General features: G+C 46.5%; 1 protein-coding gene across 1 annotated transcript; it reads right to left on the bottom strand.

Moving 5' to 3' along the window:
- Nucleotides 1-8,887: 8,887 nt before the first annotated feature.
- Nucleotides 8,888-10,007, bottom strand: LOC123075430 (uclacyanin-3). Its single transcript, XM_044498035.1, has 2 exons — nt 9,544-10,007; nt 8,888-9,427 (listed from the first exon to the last, which is right to left on the bottom strand). Exons 1-2 carry the CDS (start codon nt 9,758-9,760, stop codon nt 9,042-9,044), a joined length of 603 nt encoding a protein of 200 aa, XP_044353970.1. The 5' UTR covers nt 9,761-10,007; the 3' UTR covers nt 8,888-9,041.
- Between the last annotated feature and the right edge of the window lie 12,450 nt (nt 10,008-22,457).

Raw genomic sequence — 22,457 nt, 5'->3', positions numbered from 1 at the left:
AAAATCCTACATAAAACTTGTAGATCACTGAATATGATATGTTTGATTCCTTGCAATAGTTTTGCGATATAAAGGTGGTGATATTAGAGTCGTGCTAGTTGAGTAATTGTGAAATTGAGAAATACTTGTGTTGGGGTTTGCAAGTCCCGTAGCATGCATGTATGGTGAACCGTTATGTAACGAAGTCGGAGCATGAGGTGTTATTTCATTGCTTTCCTTATGAGTGGCGGTCGGGGACGAGCGATGGTCTTTTCCTACCAATCTATCCCCCTAGGGGCATGCGTAGTAGTACTTTGCTTCGAGGGCTAATAAACTTTTGCAATAAGTATATGAGTTCTTTATGACTAATGTGAGTCCATGGATTATACGCACTCTCACCCTTCCATCATTGCTAGCCTCTTCGGTACCGTGCATTGCCCTTTCTCACCTCGAGAGTTGGTGCAAACTTCACCGGTGCATCCAAACCCCGTGATACGATACGCTCTATCACACATAAACCTCCTTATATCTTCCTCAAAACAGCCACCATACCTACCTATTATGGCATTTCCATAGCCATTCCGAGATATATTGCCATGCAACTTCCATCATCATCATATACATGACTTGAGCATTTATTGTCATATTGCTTTGCATGATCGTAAGATAGCTAGCATGATGTTTTCATGGCTTGTCCGTTTTTTGATGACATTGCTACGCTAGATCATTGCACATCCCGGTACAACGCCGGAGGCATTCATATAGAGTCATATCTTTGTTCTAGTATCGAATTGTAAGTAAATAAAAGTGTGATGATCATCATTATTAGAGCATTGCCCCAAGAAAAAAAGAGAGGCCAAAGAAGCCTAAATAAAAAAAAGGGGGCGAAAGAAGCCCACCAAAAAAAAGAGAAAAAAGGGGCAATGTTACTATCCTTTTACCACACTTGTGCTTCAAAGTAGCACCATGTTCTTCATATAGAGAGTCTCTTGAGTTATCACTTTCATATACTAGTGGGAATTTTCATTATAGAACTTGGCTTGTATATTCCGATGATGGGCTTCCTCAAATGCCCGAGGTCTTCATGAGCAAGCAAGTTGGATGAACACCCACTTAGTTTCCAGTTTGAGCCTTCATATACTTATAGCTCTAGTGCATCTGTTGCATGGCAATCCCTACTCCTCACATTGACATCAATTGATGGGAATCTCCATAGCCCGTTGATTATCCGCGTCGATGTGAGACTTTCTCCTTTTTTGTCTTCTCCATACAACCTCCATCATCATATTCTATTCCACCCATAGTGCTATATCCATGGCTTGCGCTCATGTATTGCATGAGGGTTGAAAAAGCTGAAGCGCGTTAAAAAGTATGAACCAATTGCTCGGCTTGTCATCGGGGTTGTGCATGATGTGAATATTTTGTGTGGTGAAGATGGAACATAACCAGACTATATGATTTTGTAGGGATAACTTTCTTTGGCCATGTTATTTTGAAAAGACATGATTGGTTTATTAGTAGGCTTGAAGTATTATTATTTTTTATGTCAAATGATAGACTATTGCCTTGAATCACTCGTGTCTTAATATTCATGCCATGATGAGATTACATAATCGAGATTATGCTAGGTAGCATTCCACATCAAAATTTATCTTTTTTATCATTTACCTACTCGAGGACGAGCAGGAATTAAGCTTGGGGATGCTGATATGTCTCCGTCGTATCTATAATTTTTGATTGTTCCATGCCAATATTCTACAACTTTCATATACTTTTGGCAACTTTTTATACTATTTTTTGGGACTAACATATTTATCCAGTGCCCAGTGCCAGTTCATGTCTGTTGCATGTTTTATGTTTCGCAGAAACCCCATATCAAACGGAGTCCAAACGCGATAAAAACGGACGGAGAATATTTTTGGAATATTTGGAGAATATGGGAAGAAGAATCAACGTGATACGGTGCCCGAGGTGGCCACGAGGCAGGGGGCGCCCCGGACCCTCGTGGGCCCCTCGTAAGGCGGTTGCTGCTATTCTTTTGCCGCAAGAAAGCTAATTTTCGGAGAAAAATCTGGGCGAAGGTTTCAATCCAATCAGAGTTACGGATCTCCATATATATACGAAACAGTGAAAGGGCAGAAGATCAGAACGCAGAAACAGAGAGAGACAGAGAGACAGATCCAATCTCGAAGGGGCTCTCGCCCTCCCATGCCATGGAGGCCAAGGACCAGAGGGTAAACCCTTCTCCCATCTAGGGAGGAGGTCAAGGAAGAAGAAGAAGAAGGGGGCCCCTCTCCCCTCACTTCCGGTGGCGCCGGAACGCTGCCGTGGCCACCATCATCATCACCGCGATCTTCACCAACACTTCCGCCATCTTCACCAACATCTCCATCACCTTCCCCCCTCTATCTACAGCGGCCCACTCTCCCATAAAACTTGCTATCGGTCTAGTAAAGTAGGCAATTGCTTAGGGACAATTTCGCAACTCCAACCACCACTTTTCCACACTCGTTATATTTACTTTATTGTGTCTTTATCTAAACAGCCCCTACTTTTTACTTACGCGCTCTTTATTATCTTGCAAACCTATCCTACAACACCTACAAAGTACTTCTAGTTTCATACTTGTTCTAGATAAAGCGAACGTTAAGCGTGCGTAGAGTTGTATCGGTGGTCGATAGAACTTGAGGGAATATTTGTTCTACCTTTAGCTCCTCGTTGGGTTCGACACTGTTACTTATCGAAAGATGCTACAATTGATCCCCTATACTTGTGGGTTATCAAGAATGAATGTGGTGACCCAGGAAGAAATAATGCCAAGTGCGAGAACCTAGACAAAACACTTAAATGGAAGGATCCCACCAATTTATGAAGAACTTTAGTTGCAAAATCATTAAATGAAGGATGCTTAGCACCAACAAGTTAAGCACCTATGCATTGGAGGCTTTAGTTCCTAATTTTTTTAATGTGCTTAGCACATCATGTAAGCACCAATGCATTGGAAGTAGCTATACGGTAAGCTATCGGTCCATCACTTCCTCCCTCGTTCCTCTGCTTTTTCAGAAGTTGAACCTAGGTCTTCTTCCTCTCCTGAGTCAACTGGGCTCGGCGACAGCATAACAAATTTCTCACTGCTTTTCTGAAACAAAAAGTGGAACTGAAGATTGACTAGTTGTAGACATGAGTAATTTACTAGGATTTTGGGATTCTTGTACCCCTAGTTTTCCTCGATTTTAATGGTCCAACTTCATTCTTTTCCCAGCAGAAAACATATATACATCAGCAACATTAATGTACATGTGGATACAAACGATTCTGGATTCCAATTTGTAAAGGTGAGGATGATAGGAGTGCCATGTCTTTCCTGCATTGCTCAATCCATAAATCCTATAAGAGCATCCCTAACCAATCCCTTATAATTTAGAGGAGCAAATAGCCAAGTATCCTTTAGAGGTTGTTTGCTCCTCTAAAAAAGCGAGGTTGGTAATCGATCTCCTAAACTTAACTCTTTGAAACTGACACATATATTTTGTTGAACACTTGTTATACACCTCCGCGGCGAGTGCCGACGATGGTGACCACACCATGACAGTGAAGAGCACGTCAGGTGCGCCTATCGTAGTGGGTCACGTGCACTGTCGCCTCGGTTGGTGCTGCCGATCCTGACGATGGAGCATCTCGCGTGGACGTGGAGAAGTTGTTCAGCTTCGGTAGCCGCCGCGACTCTCGTGGCTCATCATGGACTCGCGTGTAGCTCTCTCTCTCTCTCTGCTGTGGTTGAGGGGAAGTGGAACAACAAGCGTGCTAGCAGAACATGACCGGGTGATGCCAGGGTGCGGCCGCGCAGGGCACTGCTGCTTTTTTTTCTCGAAAAAGAGGTCTCTGCATCGAGCGATTCACACACCATCTTTATTATATTATTCAACAAGGTCTTACAAAATAAATACATGAAACAACTCAAAGCCACCATCCTAACGAACACTATCGCCATACCAACATGGTTCATGATGTGCCCTGACCTCGCACTAGCACACGCATAAAATCTGGTGGCCTCACCAAGCTGCCGCCTGCGAACCGGGAGCACCAACAAGTCTAGCAGATCCTCAGCGCGCACCGCATGCACACTCTCTTTGACCTACCATCGCCATGTTTCGTCGTCCCATCCTTAGGAGTGACCAACGCATTGACCTTGTCAGGCCCTTCTCCATCGACGCCACCACATCACCAGACAACGCCACCTTCCTGCATGGCGCCCATCAACACGCGCCCAACACCGAGGCCCATGCCGCCATGCCGCTGAGATCCGCTGCTATCAGTGTTGAAGATGTAACACCGCTCCACCTCTTGACTCCTCCAATCAGCACCTACTCCAAAGCAATGCCCCGAGGAGGAAGAACAACACCGATGGTGCCGCCATTGTTTGATCCGGGAGACCCAGATCTAGGTTTTCTCCCGGAGCATCCTGAGTATGGTGACGCAACCTACAACGACGATGCATCGACAAGGAAACGACGTCGGAGACTCCGCTATCGTTTGCCATGACTGGAGTCGACGCGATTTTCACCGGTTGTCGCACCACCCCGATCTTGCTGCTGAGCGGATCCATGCGGAGCGTGGCCATGAAGACGTACGCCGCCGCCGCCAGTGATCCCTATAACCAGAGAAGACTCCTAAAACGATGCCCTCAAGAGGGAGTACAATGCAGAAGCACCGCCATCACTCTAAACCGAGAAGATCTAGGGTCTCCCCCGGAGTTGCCGGCGCCGTCGTGAACCCCAACACCTCACCCCGCACCGGCTGGATCTAACCATGGATCATCACGTCCGCGTCCGCCTTGTGCAGTATATCAGATCCTCCACGACGCTCCTACATCGCCGCCGCCACTGCGCGCCACTAGCAAGGAGCGAACCTACGCACCGCGGCGACCCAGATCCATTGGCGAGCGCTCCCGCTTGGCCAAGATGCCCCGCTCCAGCCCTGCACCACGAGAGGAAGGGGCTCCTTCGCCACCAGCGTCAGTTGCTCGGGCTTAGCCTTGCGGTCTCCTCCAGCGATGGTGGAGGGGAGGAGAGTGGTTCGGCAGCTCTCCTGGCGGCAGCGGTTGTGCGCCGATCGAGTCGCCCGAGCGGGAGGACGATGCGGGGGCCGAGCGACGCAGGCGCTACTGTAAGGGAGGTTTTATCCAACATGGGTGTCGGCATAATCTCCGGATTGGCCCTCCACCCTTCTCAACATAGACATAGTTTTAGACTCACAGAACTTTATATAACCGCTATGTCTTTTTTATACCTTTTCAGGCTGTCCATGTTAACTGTGTGCATTCTAGTCACGAAGAGGTCGGATATCACTCATTATGCAATATATCAATTTGATGCTACATTAATAAAAGCGCTCTTCAAGGAAAAAGAACATGCCAGGACTATCTAGTGGGCCGTTGGCGAGCAAATTTTTTGTTTTTCCCTCTTCATTTTTTAGTCGGATTTTCTCCAAAAATAACGAGCATTGTTTTTATGGAGGTAAATATTAAAAACCTTATTTGAAATATTTTTAAAATCGTTCAATATGATTCTAAGAAAAGTTTAGTGTATATTAAAAAAAGTACACTGTATAGTAAAAACATTTCACCATATATATTAGAGAAATGCCCAATGTTTGTTAAAAAAATCGCCTTGAAACAAAAACAAATTAACCATATATTCCAAAAGTTCAACGTGTATTACAATATTGTTTAGTGCGTATGAAATAAGGTTCTTCATGTACTAAATAATTGTTCACCATATATTAATAAATAATTGACTATGTACTATAAAATAAAAATAAATAAGGAAAATATAAACATAAAAAAGAAATGAAAAAATTATAACAAAAAGCCATAACAGAAAATAGAAGAAAAGTTGTAGCAGCCGGCCCAACTGTCCTTGCTAGTGCCTAGTGGGCGTCCGTTTAACGTCAGCAGGCGTTAAACATGATTCACGGAAGATGGGGGGCAGTAGCGGTGCCAGGTTGAAGTGACACCTCAAGCAAACAACGAATATACACTGCCAAAGAATGCAAAATACTGTAGCTAACCCATGACATGGGAGAATATCGTACGGAAATCAACATTCGGTGGAAACCAGTGAAAACCATGAGAAGATGTTTTGAAGTTTCAAAAAAATCTGAAAAAAATATGGGATGTTAAGAGGATGATGTTTTATTGCCACATAAAATTTTGAGTTGAACCACATTACGAGATATGAGCTATGAAAAAGACAAAATCAACGTTGAATAGTGTCAAACAGTAATGTCACTATTCAGGGCTGAATTTGCCTTTTTCATACCTCACATCTCGTAATGTGTTTCAACTTGAAAATTTACGTGGCAATAAAACATCACCATCTTAACATCCCGTATTTTTTTTTCAGATTTTTTCAAAACTTTAAAATATGGTTTTCATGAAGTTTTCATTGAATATTGGTTTCCGTATGATATTCTCCCCTATGTCTATAGCCAACGAAGTGTCAGCTAGCCACGCCCTGGCTACCTGGGGCCTGGCTCCGCCACTAGGTGGGGGTGGTGTCCAGAATAGGGTCTTATCAGTTGGCTAGTCACACAAGAAGGGCAGCTAGCCCACTCACATTCGAGCCTTGACTAGCGAGCGGTGCATAGAGATTTCTTCTATAAATACTAGAAGATTTCCCGCGCGTTGCTGCGGAACCATTTGCAACCATGTTGTTATTATATAAACAATCAGTAAAAAAGATATAATACAAATTCAATGGGCTATGTAATCTTGCAAGATGTATACTAAGATTAAGTGATGATTCAGAACATGTTCAGTAAAATGTTGCTAATAATAACACAATACATATTCAAAAATTAATTCTAAAACTAATGACAAAATCGGAGCACCAACTATCAGACATGCAAATGAACCACTGAATGTTTTCTCTAAATCCCGGAAACTGGTTTCTGAAAAACAAAAACGAAGCACAAGCTTGTATTAGACTAAATCTCCAAAGGAGGAAATAAATGATTAAAATGGCATGGTTTTCTGGCCTTGCAACCCGCAGTGTCTGCTCCACCAAAACTCAAGGAATAAAAAAAATTAGGATGCATCTACTCAGTAATAATTATCTGGATGTCATTCTGCTAAAAGAACATGATAACGAAATTGCATGCATGCTTACGTGTACCATCATATCGCAAAAAGAAGCTCTCGAACTCTTGAATGGATGCGTGTGCGTGCTTGCATGGGCTGGGGCCTGAGGATGCCACCATTCCACCGTGTGCACATGATACCAGTCCGTCCATTCACCCTGTGTAGAATGGATGAAAATTAAACAAAGCCAAAAAAATTGGCTCACGTATATGAGTACCTAAATTCATCCAAACCTAATATTTTTAATTGAGTAACCATTATGACTTACATAAATAGAAGGGATAATAAAGTGTAGTCCTTGGTTGTACATGATTTGTTGGAACCATTCATTGCATGAAATGGAGGGAATCAAATATAAGGTTCATGTAGTCTTGCGTACTGAAACAAATATAAGGTACATGTCAATGTGTTCATCCAATTTAAATAAATTTCAGAGATTAGATGCTTACCTACAAACGTGACCAGCAAGTGATGTACAGGAAGAAAGCACAAATAGCCATCACAATCTGCCGCAAACCATCAAGCAGCTTGCAGCCGAATCTGACAAAATGAGAAACCGGACTTAAATTTCACCCAGTAATATAACTTAGCAGAAACAGACATGCAGGAAGCAAAATCAAGAGCACGGCGAGGTGGGAGATATAATCAAGGATTTACATACTTTACCTAATACTCGTCCATGTCTAAGGAAATAAAACAGGGGGACTTGCTCTTGATCCAGCGGGCATCGGCCGGAGATGGTACCCGAACTTTCGCCGCAGAGCACGTACAGAACGACCTGCGGACATAGCGTCATGAAGTGTTTCACCAGTGCTCGGGAAAGCTTCGGGTCGACGCCTCCTCCCGATTCTGTGATTCATTGCCCTGTCCAAAACGATAGTTGAAATGACATGGGGGCGGTACGACGGGTGTCGAAGGCGTGGGGTTCAGATTCATCCCTGCAGCAAACTGATTTCCTGAGGGCAAAACCTGATAACCTAGAGCAGGGGCGTTGGTTATGGTGGTGGTGGAAGACTAAGGGAATGGCGCAGATCCGTTCCTTAAAAGGAAGTTTAACTCCATCTATTATTCTTGCGTTTACTTAGTGGAGAAGATGAAGAGGATCTGGTGTAGAATGCGAAGAGAGGTGCGTAAAATCAATCGATTCAGTGAGGGCTGGGGAGTAATTGGGGAGACGACGGGCTGCGGCGGCGCAGCCGGAGCTCAGATTTTTCTATTAAATTATAAAGCAGTTATGTTTGGGTGGGCTTTTCTTAGGGCATGTGTTAGCAGATGGGCCAACAATCTTGTATATGCAGCAGGCCACATAGGCCACGCAGGAACGGAGCAGGCGCTGTAGCGAACGGAGATGCTGGCTGGAAGGTTCGATCGACCAGTTGGAGTTTTTACACGTGGGACGTACTGATGATGTGGATAGGCTGCATGTCAACAGAAATAGCATAGTGGGGATGAACTATTTAGGTATTATAGATATGCCTCAAAGAACTAATTCTGGATGCTTTTTTATTAATAAAGCAAAGGGGCTACAGAGGAAATGGTCCAGATAGCCCGAGCATCGTGGTCAAACCCATCACGGAGGGATGCTACGAACGTGCTGAGCGGGCACACGTACGTGCGTAACTGACGGTTTGCAAAGGTCACTTGGTTGGGTCGCGTTCACGTCGTATACCAATTGTTCACCTGTAAGTTGTAAAATTTACCCTTTGGTTAGTTTTGTATTCAAGGCTGCATTTAGTTTCTGGATCGAACAGAGACACAAAGTAAAAGTATAAAAAAAACAGAGTTGTTGTTTACACATGCGAAGGCGGTACACGATACATCAAACCGAACACTCTGATACTAAATCGATGGTCCTTGATTATCACACGCACACCACATACTAACGAACTAGTCAATTATTTTAGCCTACACTAAGATTTGCTCACATAAAGCAGGCCAGGACCAATGTTGCAGCTTGTGCCATGGCGCGGGCGAGAGGCGCCACGAATGGCCCTCCCATGGCGGATGAGTGCTCCGTGGAGGCCGGCCCTGGCTCCGGAGATGATCGATCCGTCGGGGCCTCTAACGGCGACGATGCTGATGCCGGCGGCCGCTGCTCGGGGTCGAGGACTTTAATTAGGAGCTTCTGGCCATCCTTGCAGTGTCTGAGGTTGGAGCTGGCGAAGTAGACGAAGCCTGGCGCGTCGAGGATGAAGAGCGTTTTGCCATCCCTCGGCCCGGGGCCGGTGCCGATGCCCGCCGTCTCGTTGCAGTGGTAGTAACCAACCTTGCTCACCTTGATCACCGAGTCGTTCTTGTACACGAACTCTGCATGCATGCATGTCCATTTGCATTCACCGCAGAAAGATTAGGTCGATTTGGTCTCCAGATGGCAAATCAATGGAGCAGAAGACCCCGCGTGCGCGTGATCAGTTACTACGTACCGACGGAGTCCCCGACGAAGAAGGTTATGTTGGACGCCCACTTGACGTACGCCATCTCCTTGTCCGCCTTCGGGGGCACGCGCCACCCGTCAGGACCGCCGACCTTGTACTTCTTCCCCTTCGGCGCCGCGGACGCCGTCGGGCAGAAGACGACGAGCACCACGACGAGCGCCGTGAGACGGATCGCCAGAGACGCCGCCGCCGCAGCCGCCGCCATGTCGATCGTATCAAAACCGAGCCACGGGCGCCCTCAGCAGGTTCACCGCCCGCCGCCCGCCGCCCGCCGCCCGCCGCCCACCGATGATCTCCGAAGAAGAGGAAGTGGTGTGTACTGTGTCCTACCGGCGCGCGGAGCGAGGAGAACTGATTGGATGATGAGAAATTTATGGGGGTACAACGTTGATCGAGTAGTGCCGATCGAGAAGTGGTAAAACTGATAGGGTCGAGGGAGCGTGCATGGATGGCCAACCCAACCGATTGCCAATTGTGGTTAGGTCCACTCGGCGTCGCTCGCGCGCGGACGGAGGTGGCGAAACGTGGCGTTGGACTCTCACCAGGCAGTTATTAGGGCAACTCCAAACCCAAACGGACCTGGATTTTATTTGCTTTTTGTTCGGTTGGGAAAGTAAAATGGACAGCGGACAACGGCGGACATGCGCACACGTGCCTGAAGGAAATGTTACGAGCAGATACCAGATGTGTCCTACGCTCTAAGTGTTACGAGCAGATACTAGAGTGATCCAGGTCCACATCATTGGACAATAATTAAAAATATTTTAAAGTACCTCAAAAGGACTGAGGAAATATTCTTTGTATTTGGTGGTGAAGTGCTCATTGTAAAGTATTACACTGATGCTAGCTTCATGACTGATTTCAGATGACTTTAGATCTCAATCAGAGTTTGTATTTACACTAAACGGTGGCATGGTAAGCTGGAAGAATTTGAAGCAAAGTACTGTGGCGGATTCTACAATAAAGGCATAATATATGGATGCTTTGAAAGCCGTGAAGGAGGGCTACTGGATCAAGAAGTTCATCACCGAGCTTGGTGTAGTTCCCAGTGTGCTGGACCCGATGGAGCTCTATTGCGACAATAATGGCGCCGTGGCACAGGCAAGGGAACCAAGGTCTCACCAGAGGTCCAAACATATTGAACGCCGATTCCACCTAATAAGAGATTTTGTGGAGCGTGGAGACATGAAGATATGCAAGATTCATACGGATCTGAATGTGTCTAATCCGCTGACGAAGTCTTTACCACGAGCAAAACATGAGCAACACCGGAATGCCATTGGTGTTAGAGAACTTATGTAACTAGATTATTGACTCTAGTGCAAGTGGGAGACTGTTGGAAATATGCCCTTGAGACAATAATGATTGTATTATTGTATTTTCATGTTCATTATTAATGTTTCTATGCTAGAAGAGTATTGGTTCGTGAATATGAGATTCAGAGGATAACCCAAATACATGTGTGGAAATATAAACACCAAGTATTCCCTAGTCTAGCTGCTAAGAGTAGCTCATGTATTGATTAATCATCTTGTTTTCCTGATCATGAGCATTGTTAGGAGTAACAAGGATGTTGTCAATAATGAGAACACATTGTTTTCCAACTTATGAATGAATGAGAAATGTTATCGTTGTTACGTTATCAATACTTCATATTACTTGTTCACGTTTGCATGCATTGTCCCTTAGACCATGTGAATATTGCATCTCAACATGCCGGGTGGATACTTTGGGGTTCACCACATGTCACTCCGTAAATGGTTGTGAATACATGACTTACGTGTATTTCGGAAATGTATGTCTCGATAGCAATAGTTCAAGACTGTTATTTGCTCCTCTCACGATAGAGAGATACTCTCCGGGCCCACACGGTGTTATAGTATCATTATTTTTTGGCCAGACACTCGTGATGGAGATCACGGGATACCGAAACACAGACACGAGTAAAGAGAACGATACCGGTAACGAGGATAAAGGTATACTGATCAAGGAGTTGAATCACAAGGATACATAATTATCTCACCACGGGTTTCATAAACATATCGCGAAGCAAAGGGAATGGTATTCGTAAACAAAGGTTCGCTCGAGAACTTCGTGAATATGTGGGAGTTAATAAGGGTGTCCAGACCCCGCTGTTAACTATTGACCGGAAGGGGTTCCGGGTCATGTCCGCTTATTTCCGAACTTGTAGGGTCACACACTTAACGGGTTAGTCCTGATTACCGGAGAAATGAGAAATGAGTTAAAGGAGCACCAAAACAGTTTTGGTTAGTTCCAAAAGTGTTTCGGATGGTTTCAGAACAATTTTTGGAATTTCGGGAAGGTATAACATGATTTCGGAAAGTCCAGATCTATATATGGAAAGTTATTGGGGTCACCGGAATGGGCTCCGGAGACATCTAGAAAATCAGGATTTTATTTGTGGAAGAAAGTTGTGAGGGACCGTCATGAGATGACGACCCCTAATGGGCCAACGGGGGCCCACAAGGAGCACCACAAGGACATGGCATGGCCTAGGCCGAATCCTACTAGGAGGGGAACCTTCCCTTCTCCACCAAGAGAGGGAATTAACAAGTCGGGGGTTTATTATGCACAACCCAAAGAATTTCCCTCTGTAACTAGCTCCATCAAGCCAATGGTCAGCCGCATTCCTTTCCCGAGCACACTGCACAATAGTCGCCCTATTGAAAGAACTCACCATCTTTCGACATCGTCCATGACAACTGATGCAAATGCTCTGTAATCTGAGGGGTCAAGAATAGCTTGGACTATCTCCATAGAATCGGACTCCACCATCACTGACAGAATGCCTAGCTCGCCACCGAGATGCAAACCATCGAGTAGAGCATATGCCTCCATAGAAGATGCATCCATTGCATGTTGTTTATATGAACAACATCCTGCAATGAAGGCTCCTAAACTATCCCGTAATGCAGTTGTTGCTCCCGCACCATCATCAACATGATATCTAGCATCCATATTCAGCTTTAGAACACCTGAAGATGGCCTTTCCCATCTTAACTTCCTCATAGGTACCTTGGTTTTGGTAGCAAAAGCATTTGCAACGATGCCTCATATGCTCATGGCTGTTCGTATCGGAGATCCATACTTCTTATCATGGCTGGTTTTTCGATGATTCCAACATAGATACCACGTAGCTACCATAAACAACTCAACTCCATTTGTGATCGGAATCTGTGCCTCGCCCGCAAGGTCTGAACAGAACAACTTCTCTAGTATGATCAAACCAGCACGCTCATGAGCTGCAGCCTCATCGATAGTGGGCCTCAACCCTAGTTTCTCCCAGACCTCCCTTGCCCTTTCACAGGTAAATAACATATGGCGGAGGTCCTCAGCAATAGTTTTGCACACTGGACAGATTACATGATGGCCAGTTAGTGTACAGTAGCACGAAACTATCCCATGTAAAACCCTTCCAATTAAAAACGTGATCTTTATGTTTTACTGTTCTGCAACAAAATTCTTTCCAAATTGGGTGAGCATCAACCCTCCCCTCTCCTAGGTTCAAACAAGCTTTCCTTCTATGTTCAGTCTTGTGCTATGGAATGCAGAACGAACAATAAAGCAACATGACTTCAAATAATGACATGAGATGAAGTCAGTTTGTCCATGAGACGATAACAAAAATTGTAAGATCCTTTCCGCATCGAACGGCAAAAAAATATATTTACACCAATTGCTTGTCCCAATTCCGTGATATTGGATCAATGATGTCTTGAACTTGCTGCAGAAAACATTGCCCCCTAGGGGTCATTACCTTGCGGTCTTTTTGGGATCCACTGATCCGCCAAAATATCAATTGAAGCACAAACCCCTGGTCATCAAGTCGCCCCTTGTTTGAAAGTTTTCATACCTTCCATGATAATCTGCCATGTGTACGACAAACTTTTCTTCAAAGTAGCATTCATCAAGTCCCCATCCGGGCAATATTTGGCACACAAAATCTGAGCACATAATCAATTAGCGTTCGATAAATCTCCAACATTTTTTTTGCCTGCATGGCTTTATTGAAACAATGCAGATCACGAAATCCCATACCTCCATCATTCTCAGGAATGCACATCTTCCACCACGCTTTCTAGTTATTCTTCCTTTTATCATGCGTGTCACCCCACTAGTATCTAGCAATGGCATCACAAATAGCATTACAAATATTCTCCAGGATATTGAAAACCGACATGGCATAAACAACGATAGCCTGTGCCACCGCCTTCAGGAGCGTTTCTTTCCTGGTGATCAACAACGCTTTTGAGATCCACCCATTGATGAGCGCACAAATGTCACGACCGGTTTTTCGGGATATTAATTCTCCAGAAAATGGCCGTTGTGCTCACCAGCCCCAGGATTACTGTTAGCTGATGAGGCACCAACTTGATACAAGAAAATCCAAGCAAGTACAAAAATATGTAGTACAAGACCTTTGTGGCCTATGAGTACAACACTTGGTGTCTAGTGGTTGATGGCGGAAGCGGTTTGTGGTTCATCTGCGTCTATGGGACTCCATTTCCCACAAGAACAGCTGACCAGGATAACTCCTATCTTCGCGAGGCTGCTGACAACACTGCGTAGGTTCCGGGGCCGTCGTCGTAACACTCTTCTCCGTGCAAGAAAATCTGGCCAAGACAACAGCCAGGGACAAGCCAGTGAGTACGTTTGAATGTACTCGCAAACATCAAGAACACGGGTATAATATATCAAGGGAAGAATCATGTTCCGAAAATATTCTATGATCATAACGTCAGTCACGAGATAAACAAAAATATTCATGATGCACGCATGCGGGTAATAATAACCAAAAATAAAATACTGGGTGCCAAACGAGGGTCTGAATGACTCCTCGAGAGGAAACAACAAAAATAATAATGCCGCAGTCGGGCGTCGGGGCGACACCACATAAAGGGCTTATAAAAGATAAATAAACAACAAGCATTGCCGCAGTCGGGCGTCTGAGCGACACCACATAAAGGGCTTATATATAAAAGAAACAAACAAGCATGCCACAGTCGGGCGTCTGAGCGAAACCACATAAAGGGCTTATAAATAAAATAGTTGCAGTGAGTATCCAGGAGGTGGAACCGTCCCAGGGATACTCAATAATTTAAAGTAATGAAAAGGGGTTAGTCCACAATAATCGTAATCATAATCGTCACAAGTCACAAGTCATGATCCAAGTTCTGGTTTAACAGTTTTTCCTCCGAAGACCGACACTTGACCTATCCCAGACTGTAGTCCTTAACCATGGACACGGCTATTCGAATAGATGTATAATCTCTGCAGAGGGTGTACTCTTTACCCACGGGTAACGGATTTCTTTAGTCCATCGGGACTAATTCCGTCTACGGTCTTTTGATTGAAAACACGCCTGACCTGCACACACCAGCTTAACTCACCGATGTCTGGAATCACCCACAACACCTGTCAAGCCAAACTCTAAGTGGGGAGGCTACAACCTCGACGTAGCATGGGATCAAATTTCTATACGCGCGCTCTAAGGGGTGGCCCCCCTCTCGGTCCCAACCGGAAACACCCATGCCCCCGGACCGGATGACAGGCTTTAATCCGTGGCCACGGGACCCTCATCACGGCCTCTCTGTATGGTGTGTGCTAGGACGGGGTTGACAACTTACTGAACCGTACCCTACCTAAGGCAGGGACGAGTGGTAGTACCAGGCAAGTATGGGGGTTACTGGACAAGACTCGATCTAAGGCCGACTCAGGAGGTTTAAGTGTTCCCTGCATGATTAGCACAACAAAAGTATTTCCATTAACAGGTAGACTTATCACTCGTCAAGCCTCACCATGCCATACCGGACATACTCGTCCCGACGAGGTACTAGGGACAAGCCCGTGCCTACCCAAGACCACGGCTTTCCCGGCTCCCTTCCGGTATGCAAGGGAAGCTTACGAGGATGAATACCATCACCAACATATCCATTTATCACAGCAAGAAAATTTCCCCTATGCACTCATGCATATGATTTTTATCGTCACATAAAAATAAAGTATGTCCCATGACAAAAGGTGCTGTAACCATATCAAAACACCGCACAAAATATTATGCCAGAGTTCAGAAATGCTTGCCTTCAAGTGTATGCATGTGGGGGTGCACTTTTGAAAGCTGCCTTTTCTCCAAAAATCCTATTTTGAGAAATATTCAAATAACACACATTTCAAAAACAGTACAAAAAGTTGTCCCAAATATTTTTGAAATAAATCTTGAAATAAACTAGGTGAAATTTGAGAGAGGTAGGAAAAAGAATCAACTCATTTGGATTTTTATTTTAAAAGTTATGGCCAGTCAAAGATCAGTCAAAGTTCTGTTTTAATAAAATCAGAAAAAGGAAAACGCTTCGGGGGAGAATACGTTTTCAAAGCAGAGAAGGCGTACTCCGGTCTTTGCGCTTTCACTTAAACAGAGAGAGCGACCGCGTGGGTCACTGACAGTGGGTCCAGAGGGCTCACTGGTCAGGTTTGACTGGTCTCCCCCTCTCCCCTTTCTCTGTGCCCGAACGGTGGCAGGGCTCCGGCGATCGCCGGCGGCGAATGGCGGCTCCCCACGGGGTCCCGAGGGTGGGGATGGATCCGCATGACCGAGGCGGTCCTCCCGGTGGGCGTTAGGTAGGTGGGGACGGAGGAGGTCACCGGCGGCGAGCTCCGCGGCGGAGGGGGCTACGGTGGTGGAGTGATATTTGGGCTCCGGTGGTCCTTGGTCGAGCCTGAGGTGCTGGGAAGCTCTGCAAGACCATGGGGGGGGGGCGTCTGGTGAGGTTGGACGGACGGGAGAGGGCCTAGCTGCGATGTAATGCACTGGATTGCGGCGACGACCGAACTTGCCGGAGGCGGGGAAGAAAGCTCCTTCCCGTCGATTGCTGGCTGCGGGAGGGCTATGGGGGTGGCCTGGGGTTGCTTGAATGTTCGGTGGAGCACGGGGTCTCTTTATATAGGCGCTCGAGGCCGGCTCCCGCGGTGGTCGAGGATAAGATCGCCGGCGACCACTTTTCTGTAGTTGCAGGGCATCGTGGCGGCGACGAAAGCGTGCCGACGAGCAAGTGGATGAGCACGGGTTGTTCCCCGGGGCAGCTGGCGCACGCGGGTGGCTTGGGCGGCGCCGTCCACGGTAGTGCCCGCTGCCGACGCCGGCGTGCCGCCAAGGCGGCGCTGTAGGGCGCCAGGGAGAGCTTGGAGTGTACTGGTGAGAGGGCGAGTGCCTGGCGTTGTTCGGCAGGCGAGCAGGGGCCGGAGATGGGACGCGTCGAGGGTGGCAGAGCGGCGCGGTGACTCAGTGCGCGCGCGTGCAAAACGTGCGCTCTGGGCGCGCCCAGAGCACGCACGGCAGGTGCTTGACGGAATGCCAGTGCGCGCTGGAGAGCTTGGGTGAGGCTGGTAGCTAACATGCCAGAGTTAGGGACAGCTAGGAGGCTAGTGGACATGCTGGATGGGTCAGGGGTTCAAGTCCACAATGCAAACCAGAGGACATGTCAAAAATTGTTCCTGCACACAGGGTATTCGACAGAATGCCATGGTCAGCTAGGCAACTCTTGGGGTGGCCAAACTCTCCAGATCCTAGTCTCTTTAGGAGCTCAAGAAGGTGGTAAGGTTAGTTTGGCAAAAACAGACAGTTGATAGTGCAAGTTTTGGAGAAAACCAGTTTTGGGCAGAAACTAAAGGCTAACATTGCATGCACCAAAAATACTCCAAAGGGTCCAATCTCCTGGACTTAAGAGTTTGGTAGGGAGGACTATAGGTAGGAGAAATCTCAAAGGTACTGGAGCAAAATAAAATGGGGTTGCAGTGCAAAACACCAAACTGGACCAGAATAGAAATGAAGATGATTCACTCAAATTTTACAAAGAACATCACTGGGTTTTTGCATGAAGTTGAATTATATGCATCCCCTGGCATCACCAAACACTTGAAAGAATTTTTAGAAGAATATTTAAATAGGTTGTAGTGCAAAAAGGGGCTCCAAATTTATGAAACATCATTTTAAAAAATAAAGCTCATGAAAAATAATTATGCAAATAAATCCACTGATAAAGAATTGATTTTATAAAGAGGGCACACAACTCCAATAATACTTTTGGGAAAGTTTCCACTAGAGGTAAAAACTCACAATATTAAAGAGAAGAGGGTTTTGAAATCAAGGAGAAATCCAGAAAATAAAAATAAAAATTTTATTTCCTGGCAAAATTTTAATTAATAAAACAAGGTCAAAATTTTGGGGTGTTACAACAAACTCCATCAACAAGGTGTTGGAAGCAGTCACTAAGGTCAATTCCAACCTTTGATGGTAGGCCCAAATATTTATCTGAGATAGCCTCTGAAACAATATTAAGTTGTATACAAATATCTGCCCGCGTGTCTGGACTGAAAACACATGGGATTTTGCACCACTTACCAGCTGTCCTGAGCTAGCACAATACATAGCTAGAGCATTTTTATGAGTGATGTGGCACTCAACGTATCCGCCCTTATCAAGATCAAGGAGTCATTCGAAAATAACATGGGAAACTGATCATGCGCTACGGCACACCATAATATCTTGGATACCACTGACCAACTCTTCATGCACTAGTAGACTAGATAAACCTTCAATACAAAGCTAATCAGAGGCCTTGTATACTTTGAGGCATGATTTTTTCAATCGCCATAAGAAAATCCCTGCAGAAGATAATAGTAAATTAGAAGCTAGATTTATTGAAGAAAAGGTCAGGAAAGCTGTGCTTGACACCTATTCCAATGTAGCTCCTTAGCCTGATGGGCTGCATTTTATGTTTTCCCAAACTTTTTGGGACACTTTTAAAAGTTATCTGACGGCTATGTTTGAATCATGGTATGATCATGATCTGGACCTTTTTAGGCTAAATTTGGCCAGGATTACTTTAATTCCTAAAGAGAATGATGCTAAAGAAACAAGGAGATTTAGACCTATTAGCCTTCTTAATTGTTGTTTTATTTACTAAATTTGTGACTAACATGCTTGTTTTTTGATTGGTAGATTGATCTCTAAAAAGCAAACTGCCTTTATAAGAGGTAGATGCATATTAGAGAGTGTGGTTACTGCCCATGAGGTGACCCATACTACTCATTCTTTAGGGAAGAAATGGGTGATTTTGAGAATTTATTATGAAAAGGCATATGATAGGGTCAACCTAGATTATTTTTATGATGTGCTTGAGCTGAGAAGCTTTGGTATGAAATGGATTAAATAGATTAAGAGTGTCACTCAACATCGATCCATTGGGGTTAAGATCAATGGAGAGGAAAGTGATTTTTTCATTACCAGTAGTTGTCTGAGACAGGGGGTCCTTTTCCCCCTTTTCTCTTTAATCTAGTTGTTGATGTTTTGCTAAGATGATTGTTAAAGGTTCTTAGGCTGGATTAATTAGAGGACTATGTGTTGGGGATATAACTACTAGGTATGACCCGCCCAGGAGGGGCCGGGTTATGCCACTAACGGCTTAAAGATGAAGAGGCCTAAGAAGATGGCGGTTCATAGAGCAAGCTTATTGGGGGCCCAAGACCCGAGGACGACTTTAGGCCCATGGATGTGAACCCCCATATGTTAACTTGTATTGTAAGGCAAGCTTAGTTAGTTACCGAGCCTGACACATTGTGTATGAGCCGGCCGGGACTCTGTAAGCCGCCAGGCATCGACCTGTATATAAAGGGGTGATCCCGCGGCGGGTGAAGGCAAGAAACAACTCATCGAGAACTAGGTCAAGCGTGTCCGCTCCCTGGTAACCGTTCATCAAGCAATACCACCTAAAGCAGGAGTAGGCTTTTAACTCATTGAGAGGGGACGAACCTGGGTAAACTCTCTGTGTCCTTTGTCCCATTTAACCCCTTCAAGCTAACCAAGTTGCGATGGCTCCACACCTAAGTCCTTTTGCTAGGGCATCTGCCGTGTTAAGTCGCGACAGTTGGGGGCCACCGTGGGGCCAGAGCGCGATGGTTTCGAGTTCTTGAAGGGCAGCTTCGCAGGGACCAAGGGATACGCCGTGGGCCGGATGACCAAGAGTCGTCGCGGCAAGCTCTACATCGACGACGCTGGCTGGGGCCCCGAGGCCGGCTCAATTGAGTACGGGTACCGGGTCCACTTTGGCAGAATCCATGTCTTCATCGGCAAGATCGGCGAGTCAGGGCCTGAGCCGGACACCTGCACCGACATCATCGAGACGGCTCAGTGTGCACGACCCACCAAGGTTCAACCCACCGTGAAGCACGCTTTCGTGGGTTTTACTCAAGGAGTGGATCTTGAGGAAGGATCTGTGTCCAGGGGAGAGACGGTAATCTGTTCTGATGATGAGTCTTCAACTGGTGAGACCGATTCAATGTATCAACTGCAGGATGGCAGGCTTGGGGGCTGTTCCGATGGCGACAGTATTCCGGACCCCTATGAGCCGCCGAATAGGGTTGCGATCTTCATGGCCGGCACACAACCGGTGCTCGGTTCGACGACTGCTGCGGCTATGACCTCCAGTTCAACGGCTGCAGCAATGGCTAGTGCTAGCGACTCTGTGCGCCCGCCGGCTCAAGTATTGTCCGAGCTCTTGGAGGCTTTAGCGACCTTATTGACCGCGGAGGTGACACCAGAGAATCAAGCACAACATAAGGTGGATGTTGCGAAATTGCGAGATGAGATAGCTCAAGCCAAGGAGGAATTCAATGCCGAGAATGCTAGGATGGCAACGGAACGAGCGGCTTTGGACGCTCAGGCACAACAGGCAGAGTCGTTCCGGCTTACCTTGGATTAGAACGCTTCAAACACCGTTATGAGGAGGAGGCACCAGACCCGTCTACCCACAGAGTTTGAGGCTAGGAACCTTTTCAACATGCCTGGGGTAGGAACCAGTGACCCGCCCGTGGTAAACCGGGCGGTTGAGGCGCCCGCGACTAGAGCACCGGTTCGGCCACGGGCTGCAGACCCGCCTCGTTTTAATGTGACTCCGCCTGAGCATCTTCCGACACTGCCGAGTCATTATTCTAACCCGTTGGATAATATGATTGCTGCAGCTACGCGATTGGCGGCTCTCCCTGTTGAAGGCGAGTCTCCAGCCACAATGGGGATACGGAGGGCCGGCGAGCTTCTTCAAACAGCGGTGGCCCAACATGCGGCTTACTCATACAGTCGTGAGCGGATTCATTAGACCCCGCGTCCAAGCCGGAGTTATAGGAGGCATATTGATTCGCCAGCAATTTCAAGCAGTGAGAGGCACCATAACCAGCCTCGTATGCATGAACCGCAGCGTGCTGGTAACGATGCTCAGGCTTTGGTGGATCAGGGTAGGGCGCGTCGCGAGGCTGAACTGGTGGCTCAGTTGGCGGCTCAACAACAATCTCCGACTTACCCAATGGCGTCTGTGGAGGCAGGAGTGACTTCTAGAACCCTTGGTGTGCCATGTTTAGTGCCGGCTCTACGTAACGAGTGCTTGCCTAAGGATTTCAAGGGCCCCGCAAGGTGCCTAATTACACTGCGGATCAGCCCCGAGAGGCCTGGACTGAGAGCTATGAGATGGCCATGGAGATGTTGGATGTTAGTGATGTTGCGTGTGCTAAGTACTTCACTATGATGTTGGACGGGCCGGCACGCACTTGGCTGAAAGGATTGCCCCCTAATTCCATCATGTCATGGGCCGAGTTGAAGACGCGTTTTATCCAAAATTTGAAAGACACATGCAAGCAGCCTATATCGATTCTCGGTTTAGACTCTTGCGTCCAGGGTGAGGGCGAGTCAACAACCAATTGGGTGCGCCGGATCTCGGCCGTTATCCACTCATCGAAAAGCATCAACGCCGGTTCAGCCGTCCTAATGTTGGAAAATAATTTTTGTTTCCTTCCCCTTAAGTAGAAGCTAGGGCGGCTTAAGCGCCACTTCAATGATATGGGGGAACTCATGGCGGCTCTCGTTAAATACGCCGACTTTGATAGTACTAAAGACCCCGAGTCTGATGAGGAGAAGGCTGGCAAGGGGAAGAAGAGTGGCAATGCAAAGGGACAACAACATAACATGGCGGGTCAAGGTGGCAATGGTAAGCGCAAAGCCGATGGTGGTCTAGACTTTGTGGCTAACACCAATGCGCAGAATAATAATCAGCATCATAAGGGGAAGTCGTCAGTGCCCTGGTTTGGCGGGCCAAAGTTCAACCTTGAGGCGATGATGAATCAGCCTTGCCCGAAGCATGGTACGCAAGAGAAGCCGGCCAGCCATCTATGGAAGGATTGCTTCATCATGAGGGAGTCTAGGAATTCTGGTTTTTTCCAGAATAATCATGGCCCAAATGGCGGCTCAGGATCCGGCTCTCACGGACCTGGCTTGGGGGGTGGCGGCTCAAGCTCCGGTTTTCAGGGCCAAGGCAATCCAGCTGGTTTTAATCAACAATCTAGTCAAGGAAATCAACAGCAACAGTCTGGTTATCAGAGTAATCCAAAGCTGCTGAATAGTGGTGAATATCATGTGTTTACCATAGGTTTATGCAAACGAGACCAGAAGGTTCATAAGCGGGCAGTGAACGCGGTTGAGCCGGCAGTCCCTTGTTACTTGCGATGGTCTGAGCATCCTATTGTATGGAGCCGTGAAGATCACTTGCCCCGGGTTGACAATCCGGGTCAGTTGGCTTTGGTGGTTTCTCCTCAGGTTGGAGGGTACAAGTTTACCAAGGTGCTTATGGATGGAGGTAGCATCATTAATATCCTTTATTATGATACTTTTCGCCGTATGAATTTGACTGACAAAGATCTTAAGCCGTCTTCTACTGTTTTTCATGGGGTGGTGCCCGGTAAGTCGGTGTATCCAGTGGGTAAGATAGCTTTGGAAGTGGATTTTGGAGATGATCATGATTTCAGAGCTGAGACATTGACCTTTGAAGTAGTCAAGATCA

This window comes from Triticum aestivum, chromosome 3D, assembly GCF_018294505.1.
Source record: "Triticum aestivum cultivar Chinese Spring chromosome 3D, IWGSC CS RefSeq v2.1, whole genome shotgun sequence".
Lineage (NCBI taxonomy): Eukaryota > Viridiplantae > Streptophyta > Magnoliopsida > Poales > Poaceae > Triticum > Triticum aestivum.
Note: the sequence above shows the minus strand (reverse complement) of the source record. Positions and strands in the feature narration are given on the sequence as shown.